The sequence below is a fragment of the Phyllostomus discolor genome, chromosome 7, assembly GCF_004126475.2.
Source record: "Phyllostomus discolor isolate MPI-MPIP mPhyDis1 chromosome 7, mPhyDis1.pri.v3, whole genome shotgun sequence".
NCBI classification, from domain to species: Eukaryota; Metazoa; Chordata; class Mammalia; order Chiroptera; family Phyllostomidae; genus Phyllostomus; species Phyllostomus discolor.
This window is the reverse complement of record NC_040909.2, coordinates 105,620,837-105,633,057: the sequence shown is the minus strand read 5'-3', so window position 1 is coordinate 105,633,057 and position 12,221 is coordinate 105,620,837. Positions and strand designations below refer to the sequence as shown.

General features: G+C 37.8%; 1 protein-coding gene across 1 annotated transcript in view; it reads left to right on the top strand.

The window, feature by feature from the left end:
• RUNX1T1 (RUNX1 partner transcriptional co-repressor 1) overlaps positions 1 to 12,221 on the top strand; it is a 163,000-nt gene that overhangs the window by 121,387 nt on the left and 29,392 nt on the right. The window contains 3 exon segments of the mRNA XM_036031234.1: positions 3,352 to 3,602; positions 8,828 to 8,913; positions 9,464 to 9,665. Of these exon segments, the coding sequence (XP_035887127.1) occupies positions 3,352 to 3,602; positions 8,828 to 8,913; positions 9,464 to 9,665 (539 nt within the window).

Sequence of the window (12,221 nt, the reverse complement as noted above, 5' to 3'; positions counted from 1 at the left end):
TCAGGATCTCAGTGTTGATGTGGTTAGATTACATACTGGGAAGTTTCTTCTGCCTGGTAGGGAAATAAAGTATCCTCAGGTTAACTTGAAAAACAAACAAACAACGCCTTCCAGAAATCTATGAGACATAACAAACTTCCCACCAGAATTTGAGTTACTTTAAGAGTATGCTAGTATAAGACACGTACTAATATTTGTTAGTTTTGCCTAATACACTTTGAAAGGACAACAAATAAACACTCAGAATTGGAATTTGCCCAGGCGTGTGAGGTGTAGATAGAGGCAGGCATTTCTAAGAAGCAGACAGACAAATGGCAATGAAGTTGTTTTAGATACATACATCCTCTGAGTAGCACTGACCTTATAATAGATGTGAGGGATTCAAGGAAGCACCAGTGAGACCTTATTTTTGTGGGCTGGGTGTTTTAATATTTTGCTATTAAAATGTGAGTTGATGAACTTTATTGTTTCCATTGCTAGTTGAGTAATGGGACCTCAAATAGGAGAGTGGGGACCTCATAGAAATGATAGGTCCCAGCTTGGGACCTAGCCCTGCTTGGGATATCACTGTTTGGTTTAGGGGGGAAAGATCTTTCTTCTAGTAATAGATCCTTGAGGTCATAGTACTAACCAGATGGCTGATCTGAGAGTAAAGATAAATTACACTTTGAAATTTGTAAGAAATCTTCCAATATTGTATGTTGTTATCTTTGAACAAAGGTAGACAAAACCAGACTTGAGGTGGTTTGACACAGCTGGGCCAAAAATGTTTCTATATTTGGAAATACAACAGTGGTTGCTCTAAGGTATTTAGAGGGTATCTTCTATTTTTGCACAAATAATTAGCTATAAATAATAAATTGTTCAGAACAAAGAACAGAGAACTTCTCTGTTGGCTAAAGTAGTTGACATAGGTGCAGTTTGGCCAGAGGACCATCAGCCCTGTATGTTTTTATCTGCATGATATTTAGATATAAATATAGAAAAGTTGAATTACAGAGTTTTCCAACTAAAAGGGACCTCAGAAATCATCTAGTCCAGTGGTTTTCAAACTTGATTTTAGTAGCAGACATTTTCTTTAAAATAAAACCTTAGGTGGAACCCAAATTTATAAGAACAGATAATAAGTGGGTTCCTCTGGCCTTTTAAATTTTGATTATTTGGGGGAAGATTTCTTCATTGCCTGCAAATTCCCTTACATGCCTCACGTGGCACAGTTTGAAAACCACTGACCTAGTCCAACCCTTTCATTTTGCAGATGAGCAAACTGAGGTCCAGAGAGGTTAAGTGGCTTACCCAAGGTCACACAGCTAGTCGTGGAAGAGCCAGGACTAGATCTCAGGTCTCATGATTCCCAGTCCAGAGCTCTTTCCACTACACCACACTGCCAGTAAGGTAGGTGCTGTGTTAGCATTATGTTCATAGCTGCTAATAGTCTTCAGTATTTTCCAACTGATTTATACTGGTAATATGCATTGAATGTTGAAGTGTATTGTTCAGAAATGTATAGGATATGGAAATACAGATTACAATCACATAGATAATACTCTTAGAAGATAAATTGATATCTAGAATGTTTCTTTCATTTTAAAAAATATTTTAAAGCAATGCGTTTAGGTAATGTCTGAGCTGTAGTGGACATTTTTGTCTGGTATGAATGATGTTTGAGTACAGACACCTGCTTTGATGGGAGCAGCATTGAGACTTCTGGCTACACCCGCAGGCTTTGTGCCCCGCTGTCATGTCCAGTGTGGGCCAGTCTGCTGTCTCCAGGGCAGTGCGCCTTTCTTCAGGATGTACTGGGCATGTATGATTTCACACTGCACTCTGCAGTTTCCTTCGGTTCTTTATGTTCTATACCTCCTGTCTCTGAGGCCTTTATTCTTCTCAGTCTGGTGTGTGCCAGTTGTCACTGGGGACCTACCCCTACTGGAGGGGAAGGATGGCTCATTGTTGAATCCTGTGGCCCTCATGAGCTCTGTGGCTGAGTCATTGCCACTCTGGTTCCTCTGGTGTTATCAGACAAAGATTATCCTGGAAGCCAGGAGAGTAGGGAAGATGTCTTAAGGCTTCTATGCTATTGTTACCAACCTAAAATCAAAAAGGCATGCAGAAATCTGCAGCTGCTGTGACTTGGTAGAATTCTTATGGGGAAATTTTGCAGGGAAAGTAGACGTTACTGCTGGGCTAATGACAGAATGCTGGTCTTGTGGGGACAGCCAGCTACTTCATAGAAAACTGGTTTAGGAGCTGTGATTCTGGTCACAGTTGGATGTGGTTTGTTCCTATCTTACTGAGTATATTCAGTTAGCCCTTAAGAATAGAGATTTATTTAGCCAGAAAATATCTATTTAACATCACCTCTCTTTGCAAATATAGGAGCAGTGATTAGTTATCAGGTCTCATTTATATAAAGTATTCCTTTTGAAAGCCAAGTTCAGAGTTTTGTGTATCACGTGATCAAGTGCAGTTAGCATGCGCCATCCCAGCCTGAGACCTGATGGCCCTGCAGAGGTCTCACGTGTTCTCTGGGCATGGGTTTCCTTAATGTTAAAATAAGAGGTTTCACCTGAATTCTCGTTGAGTTCCACCTAGCTTTGTATAACTGCTTGTTGATATCTTGGTGCCTCAGGGTAATGTTAGAGTGCCAGACATTGCATTGCTTTATTGCATTAGCTCATTCAATGAGCACTTTTTAATAGAACTTTCTGTATCTCTGCAGTCCACTATTATAGCCACTAGCCCCAGGTGGCAATTGAGCACCTGAAATGGGGCCACTGCTCCTAAAGAACTGAATTTCAAACTTTATTTAATTTTCCTTAGTTTATATTTAAATTTAAACAGACACATGTGGCTACTGTATTGGACAGCACAGCTCTTAGATGGTCACGGACATGAAAGTCAGATGCCAGGTTGGATGAATGGATTAGGTGCACCTTAAGAATTCATCAAGAGAATGATGTTCTAACTTGAATCTTCATCAAATACAATTGGTCTTACGGTGATTTGTTAGAAATCCAGTACTCTCTTTTGAATGATAATATGCTACAGAGTGAGATCGCGTTTCCTTTTATTCAAGACCTAAAGATCTGAATCTCAACTGAAATGATATTTGCTGAAAGGTGTTTGGGAATTGAACCATTTTCTCCTGTGTGCAGTTCTGTGATCATTTAGCCCCCAGCACGGGTCTCAGTGAATCCCCGTAGGTCTTCTGGGAAGCTGAGTTTACAGAGTTTCTGGCCAGTAAAGGAATATTCTGTTTATATTACACATTCAAATGTGAGTGTCTGAATTATGCTGGTTTCTGAGTACATATGAAACAAACTCTTTTTCTCCCCTCCTCCTCCTTAGAACCAAAGAAAATGGCTTTGACAGAGAGCCTTTGCACTCAGAACATCCAAGCAAGCGACCATGCACTATTAGCCCAGGCCAGCGGTACAGTCCAAATAACGGCTTATCCTACCAGCCCAATGGCCTGCCTCACCCCACCCCACCTCCACCTCAGCATTACCGTTTGGATGATATGGCCATTGCCCACCACTACAGGGACTCCTATCGACACCCCAGCCACAGGGACCTCAGGGACAGAAACAGACCTATGGGTAAGACTGAAGGATCTGTTCACTTCTTATGGAATTGGATGCTTGAAGATTTGCATCATTACTTCTCAACTGAACTTGAGGCTTGAAATTTGTGACAGGGGTGAAAATTCTCTTTTCTTTCTTTATATTGTCTCCGTTATGAGAAAAGTTGATAATATGTTATTTAACAGCTATGCTTTTTTCCTCTTAATTACTTGTATTCTTACAATAGCAGGTTAATTTTTTGGAAGGAGACATCCAAAACCCTCAACTAAACGGGAAGTGAATTTTCAGTTGGCCTTTTTTTAATATTAGACATTTTATTTGCAATCTGCCTTCCACAAATATTTTTAAAAACCCATTTATTTTATTGTATCTTTTATTTCAGATAGACAAACTTCATTTTTATTTTTCTAGTCTTCATGATATTTCATATTTGAAAAATATGATATAGCATGTCTGTGGCTTAACAGATGTTCTTTGAGGAATGATTTGGTACTTTCTTTTTTAACTTTAAACTGCCAGTGATTAAATTTAGTATTGAAATTTTGTGTCAAAGATTAGAATTCCAGAGAAGGAATGAGTTTATAAAAATATGTGTTCCATGTGCCTGTATTCATTCTTTCTTTGCATAAAACTATTGGAAATGAAGCTTTTAGGACACATTTTCTTCTAAAGAACAAATGAACACCATGAAAAATGAAAGGGAAGGTGAACAAGGTAGGTTTTGATAGGCGATCAGTGGCCAAGGTGAAGGCATCAGAGCACTGTTCTTGGAGCCCCTTCAGTTCTTAATTTTTGGTGAGTCAAGCTCTTTACAGACTGACTGGGAGCAATAGTCAGGCCTCTCTATTTCCATCTTCTGTGTCCCTGCCACCCACCAATAGGACTGTCCCTCGTGGCTAGTTGCTGACATAGTGTCCTGACCTGGGTGATTTGTTGAGCAAGGATCCTGGAAACAGTTGGGAATAAAGTCCAAGTGCACAACCAGAACATAGAGCTGAGGGTGCAGAACTCTTCGAAGTGCAGCCAGCCAGGTATTCAGTGCCTGAATAGTAGGGACCGTGTTGTTTAGCCACAGGCAGAGGCAGCGTGGTGAGCAGCAGTCCACAGTAGATTTCTAACTAGGTTACCAGCAAATAGAGCTGCAATATATAAGGCCTTTTTGCCTTTCTACATACAACCCTTCAATATTTGAAAGCAGAAAGGGAGAGGGGAGGGGAAGGGCAATTAAGGACCCGTTTGTGAGACAGCAGCACAGTAGTTCTGCTGTCTGTCCCACAGCAGTCACTCCTGCATTCCTGCGCTGTGTCAGAGACAGAGCTGCACGTGGGATCTGGGCTTCCTTCCTAGCCAGTCTGTCTCACGCTCTCTCAGTACCATCTCTGAAGAATTCTCAAAAGTGGTCATGTTGTTTCTCAGACCGGGTTGATATACTGACCCCTAAATCAAATGGGATGACGACCCCCTTCCAAGAAAAAGCCTTGTCATTTGTTTATAACTTAATGTTCCAAACATTGGATGGCTCATTTTCCAGTAGAAGTGCAGGCACCAGGTCATTGTAAGACCAGTTCAAGATACCCCGCTGTGTAGGTGCTAGGATCTGGCCGATTTCTTAGGTAGCAAGTGCTGTTTTATGAAATACTGGTTTGAGCGTACTATAAAGTAATCATCTAGGAAGTAATTATGCTTATGTGCAGTGATTATGTTTTCATTTAGTAATGTAAAAATCCCTTGATGAATTATATCTATTGGTTTTATGGGATTTTTTCCAGACCATGTTCCTTACCTTTTAATTATATTAGCTTATAAACCTAATAGTACTAATCTCTATAAATACGTGCAACTATTTAATCATCTCTAAAGTCTGGCAGAGTTCAGTTTATGTTAATATAAAATAAAATCTTGATGTATGAGTGACAAAGTATGGTGTTACGCCAGGCTGCCATTTTGAAAATATAAAAATTCTCATGAAGATATACTTGGTCTGGTATGATTTATAAATGCCTGTTTTATGTAGAGACATATACTCACTGGAATCCTTTAACAAAAGAACTTTACAAGCAGCATTAGTTTAGAAATAACATTAGAGTTTAGTCTAGTGAGCTAAAATCTTCTAAACCCTAAGAACCAGTTAAGGCTCAACAGGAGTGTCAAACTTTCCACAAATGAAAATATGCTGTTTAATGGTCATGAGCTACTTTCTCCTAGTATATCCCCCTGGTATTATAAATATAAATAAAAATTGTGTGCAGATGAATGTTTAACTATCTGAAATAGAGAAATTAATAAATGTCTAGTTTTGAGTTGCTTTATTTTTTATTTTTAAAGATTTGATTCAGAGTTCAAAAGCAGCAAAGTCCTATATCTTTTTTCCACCAAGTACTTGGGCTCAAACATGTTTCTAATGTACTTGTTATTTTTTCTTAAATGAGATGAGGCTTAATACTGTTCCCCAAATGTTGGAATTTTATTAGCCACAGACATCCTGTTTCACTTTAATATTCCATATGTTAGCACTTCTATCATTATTGATTTATTCGGATGAATTTTGAAACTTTTGAAATCTCTGGAGTTCTTAGTTCTGAAAGGCCTCTGTCATGAAAGTCAATGCTACATTTATCGATGCTACATTTGTACCTCGTCACTCTCCAGTTGTCTTCTGTGATGACTCATTCAGCAGTGTTGCTTTTTCTTTAAGACACAAGCAACAAATAAGTCAATAAGAATTACATACTTGGAAACATTTCAACTGGAAATAGTCACAACAAACAGCAATAACTAAATACTACTTTTCCCCAATGTCTTTTCTATTATGCGAATTATTAAAACATATTTGCAATTCTACATTTTTACCAATAGGTGGCATTGATAATTTTAACTTCTAAATGTATCTCAAATATGTTCTCATTGGACAGGAATGATGCAAAGGCTTTTATATTTAGGTTTTTAGTTAGTCTGAGGGGAAATTGCATTTATTTGTTCATTTTTCATGGTTGATATTTGTTCATGTTTTATGGTTGGCTGACAGCAGGCAATGTGACTCATCATATTTATTTTTCCAAATTAGCTAAAGGAAGGAATTTTTAATTAGTTAAATTTCACAAAAAGTGTAATGCAGTGATGCAGTGTCTCATAACTCTTGTCACCTAACTCTTACATGGTACCCTCAGAGAATTCTCTGGGTGTCAAGAAGCCTAAACCATGTCATTTTGAGTTTCCTATTCAGAGTATTTAGTCTTTTTTAAATTTAATCTTTGCTGTATTTTTTCCCCATTACCATTTAGTCCGGTTATACCTCCCTCCACCCAACAACCCCCACACTATTGTCCATGTCCATGAGTCCTTTTTCTTGTTGGCTTAGTCCCTCCAGTGTGCCATGGCACACTGGTGAGTCACAAAAATGTTTTAAATATTTAGTCAGGGACACTGACTTCTTTTCCTTTCAATTGTCAAATAACAAAATGACAACAGCCAGTACAACAATAGCTGCCCAGTGTGAAGAAATCAAAATTACAATACTTTTTTTGTTAGATCAGCAAAAAATATATTTTTTGCTGTGCCACAGAATTTTAGTAGTTTATGTGTGCCATGAGATGGAAAAGGTTGAAAAATCACTGGTCTAAACCAAAAAGAATAGTTGTAACTGCTTAAAATGGAAATGCTGTAGCCCAGTGCCTTTCCTTTGTAGTAGAACCTGAGGTGCCTTACGCATAATGACTTTGTAAGAAGAGCGACACACTCCCAAGTATCTCAGAGCCTTCTACTGTATCCTTTTAAAAAAATTTTACTGAGTTTTTATTATATAATGCAAATAAAAGTTTTATTGTATAATCCAGTTTGTTTCAGGTTCTTCATGTTTTAACAAGTTATTTTGGCACTTAATTTATTTTAATTAAATTTTTTTTAATTTAAGTATAGTTAGTATACAGTCTTATGTTAGTTATATTAGTTTCAGGTGCGTGCACAATATAGGGACTTGACATTTAGTACCTTACAGTGTGACCACTCCACTAGTTCTAGTAATCCTCTGTCGCTGTACAAACTGTTCACAATATTATTGACTATATTCCCTTTCAGCTTTCACCCAGCCTCCCCACACTCTCCCCTCTGGTAACCATCCTTTTGGTCTCTGTTTCTATGAGTCTGTTTTTGTTTTTGTTTTAGATTCCACATATAAGTGGAACCTTATGGTATTTGTTTCTTTCTGTCTGACTTTTTTTCTTAGCATAATAACTTCTAGATCCATCCACGTTTGGGCAAATGGCAAGAATTCATTCTTTTCTTATTGCTGTGTAGTATTTCATTTGTGTGTGTATGTGCACGTGTGTGTATGTGTGTGTGTGTGTGAAAGAGAGAGAGAGAGAGAGATCTTTATCATTGATGGATACCTAGTCTGTTTCCACAGGCTGTTGTTGAGACACATTTATTTTCTATTTTGATGAGCATCCTCAATAACTGCTCATGTTATTACTATTGTTACTAGCTTGGTAAGCATTTATGTGTTACTTTTTTATGGTAGTATCTTCACTGTGTTACTAAAGAGCGAAAATATTTATGCTATGGACTACAAATTAGGCTTTTTAATTTCTTGGTTTGAATTCATGATATTTGACCAAAATTATATCTGATATATTGATTTTTTTCATAGGGGATATTTGATTTATTTCTATTTTTTTACATTTTGGCAAATTGAATGGATATATGCAGCTTTCATATTATGTGAGTCCTCTCTTCATGATTTAACTTACCATGGAAATATATGTAATAGGATTGTGTTTATTTACACTGTGCTGAAATGTGGAAAATTTTTACTATGCATTTTAAAGAAAAGCATGTAGAATGATTTATTCTATCTTAATTTTTAATGCAGAAAAATCACACTTTGAGACAAGTTAATGTGTTCTTGTGGTTTCTTGTTTCTTGTATTTATCAAAGGAGTTAGAATTTTCACTTAGGGAATGTCACATGGAAAACTAGTTCAGGGCTTAGTGTCACTTGACTCCTTCTGTCCTCACGTGTAAAAGAAAGGGTTCTGACCAGATGACCTCCAGGAGTCCCTAACATTTTATCATTCTGTCAGCAGTCTGCCTATCAGGTAATTCTGAATCTGCGTGTCTCCACTTAAAGCTGAATATTATTTCATATTGTTTAGTTTGCCCTGTAGTCTTTGCTAAGTATCTGTGTGCATATGAATTATGTCCCAAATGCTTAGGGTGATTCAACCTTCTCCTCTACATTTGTAGGGTTGCATGGCACACGTCAAGAAGAAATGATTGATCACAGACTAACTGACAGAGAATGGGCAGAGGAATGGAAACATCTTGACCATGTAAGATGTCGGTAATTGTTCAGGTTAAGACATTTTGAAAACAACTGGGGTACAGTTACCTCATAAAATAAAAGTGTGGGGAAACTTTGAAGGTGTTCCATTTTCTGCTAACCTTGAAAAAATAATGAGCGAGAATACTTGAAGCAGAATATAGTATTTGATTTCTGAGTTTATACCAAAGCCATTTATGTAAGAGACATGTTTAGGTCTCTTACATAATTCATGGGAAAGAATTACAGTTTTCATGAACGGTTTACTGAATTTCTGCACTAATGGGATTAATATTTGGAAAGGTGACTGCATACCTTCATGATGTTCGCTCTTTGCCATGACTCACGTACATGCCTCCCACATTTTGGTCTCATTCCCATTAGTTTACTTATCTATGGGAGGTCTCAATTTCAAATCTAACATTTGAAAAGATTAGTCTGAAGTCTTTAGGAATTAAACAGTCTTTCATTGTCCTAAAATAGCTTGTTCCCCTGCCCACTGAAGTCTTTAAGTTGTGATGATTGATCTGTTCTTCCCTCTTCCCCTGTTCATCACACAGCTGTTGAACTGCATAATGGACATGGTAGAGAAAACAAGGCGATCTCTCACTGTGCTGAGGCGATGTCAGGAAGCGGACCGGGAGGAACTGAATTACTGGATCCGGCGGTATAGCGATGCTGAGGACTTAAAAAAGGGCAGCAGCAGTAGCAGCAGCCACTCCAGGCAGCAGAGTCCCGTCAACCCAGACCCAGTTGCATTAGGTATCTTTCCTTCAGTGGACCAGTGGCACAGCTATTTCTTATGCCATTAATGCTGATTTTATTTTTCACCTGCCTTTTCAAACATAAAGGGTATGCAGGGAATTTTAGAACAATAAACCTTTCATGTATCTTCAAATAGGTCTTATCTGTCTGTCAGGAAGGCGGGCAGATTGGCTTATGCATGGCAGTCACAAAACTTAAACTCTTCTTCCAGGCTAAGGTGTTGGGCTCATGGCAAAGCTTCAAGGCTGAACTAGAATGTCACTTACATCACAGAAATGTGAGCTGCTTCACAATGTAGCTCTTTGGACCCTGCCTCCTACTTGCAAGAACAGTGTCTCAGTGGGCCTGGACTTCCAGACTTCAGCAGGGTCTGCAGGGTCCCTGCTGTGGCAGACAGGTGTTTGAGAGCACTGTATGCAGGGATGTGCCTGTTCTGATTTTTTAAGTCCTCACCTAAGGATATATTTACCGGTTTTTAGAGAGCGGGGGGAGAGAAGAGGGGAGAGAAAGACAGAGACATCCATCAGTTGCATTCCATATGCGCCCTGACTAGGGATTGGACATGCAGCCTTCTGGTTTACAGGACGATGCTCCCACCAACCACACCTGCCAGGGCTTGTCTGGTTTTTAATTAAAGACACAGTCTTGAAGACAATCTTGTTTTCTTAGTTTTTTCTTACATCAACACACACACATACACACACACACTACCTCAAAATTCCCCCAGGAAGAGAGACCTAAGGGCTAAGTGGTTAGCCCACTGCTACTTCAAAATTAGTGATATATAGATGTAGCTCTCATCCTGTGACTTGACCCTTACTTAAGTGATTAACCATGATTTCATAAATACTAGTTATATATAGAACTATTAATATAGCCATGTTTTAGCATTTTAGAATGCTGATATGTAGCCATATTTACTGTGGATATTTGGGAATTGTTGGGGTTATAAATAGAATACAATCACAAATACAGGCATGCCTTGTATTAATGCAAATATTGCATTTTTTACACATTGAAGGTTTGTGACGACCCCATGTTGAACGAGTCTAGCAGCTCCATTTTCCAAAGGCTCAGGTGATGGTTAGCATTTCTTAGCAATAAAACATTTAATTAAGGTATGTACATAGTTTTTAGACACAGTGCTGTATTACACACTTGTTAGACTACAATATAATGCAAACAGAGCTTTTATATGCTCTGGGAAACCAGAAAAGCAAGTGCCTCACTGTGTTTCGGCTTCTACTTCACTGCGGTGGTCTGGAACCGTACCTGCAATGTCTCTGGGCTTTGCCAGAATATGGAAAGAAATCTCGAACCTGAAAGAATTTCTGAGTGGCCTGTCAGCTTTTCCTAAAATTGGTAATAAGCTGTCATCATTTGTATTTCTGGCTGTAGTATGTGTATACCATTTGAGTAAATTTAGTGGAGATGGGCTTGTGTTGATCCCATAGTCTCTCCTGTCATTTTCTTATGTTTAACTCCATCCCCGTCAGGTGAGCCAGGTTAGGGCACAGTCCATGTTGTAAAGCATGTGTGGATTAAGCTCAGGATGTTGGCCTAATTATCACTATTGATTACATGATCATTTTAATTAAAATTATTCCTAACCAGTGTTTTTTTTACACTTTAGGTTTGTGATTCCTGTTAATCCCTGAATGCTGAATACCTATTACCATAAAAATACTAAATAAAACAAGATTCTAAGTCACTTACTTTACCCAGTATGCTTTATTCTAGAGTGTATTTTAAAGCCTGTATTTATTAGGTTATGTTAAAGCAAGCAATAAAAATAGGTTAAAGTTTGATTTGTACCTATATTGGTCCAAATGAAACTATTTAGAGCAGAGTAGCATAAACATCTTGTTTTTTTATTCCTTATTATAAATAAAAAATGGTTAATCCTGACAGATACACTCAGGATAAATGAAGGGGATGTTTGTAATTGTTCAGAATAGGCAAAAATTAAGAGCCTTAAAGTAAATAAAATTCTGGGAATAAAAATATGCAACAGGTATTGAACAAATTCATTGGGTCATACTTATTTACTGAGTGCTTGTTCTGTGCCAGGAATGTGCTAGGCATTGTAATGATGGAAGAAGATTGATTGTCCCTTCCCTTGATGAACGAACCTTTGATCTGGTGGAGGAGATAGGAAAGGAGACAGCTAGTGGTATGGCACTGGATGGCCACTTACTTCAGTCCCCTGCACTGACAGCATCAGTATTATCTATCTACTGTATATTGTAAAAAACTTCAGAAATTCATAGAACTTCATACTTAAGTGAGTAGTTTTCAGCATATAGAATATAGGACACTTATTATATAGTCACCACTATGGCATATGGTTCTAAAGATACAAAAGTTTATCATTCCCAGAAAGATTGGTCTAGTTTTCCTGTTATGGAACTCAAGGAGTAAACTTAAAAAAAAAAAAGAAAAGCAACTCCTTAAGAGTACACAAATTATATTACTTTTAATGACGCTTAATTATTTCATATTTTTAGCAAAACACAAGTTGTTTTGGCTTTAAGCTTTTTTCTTAAAGGTTTT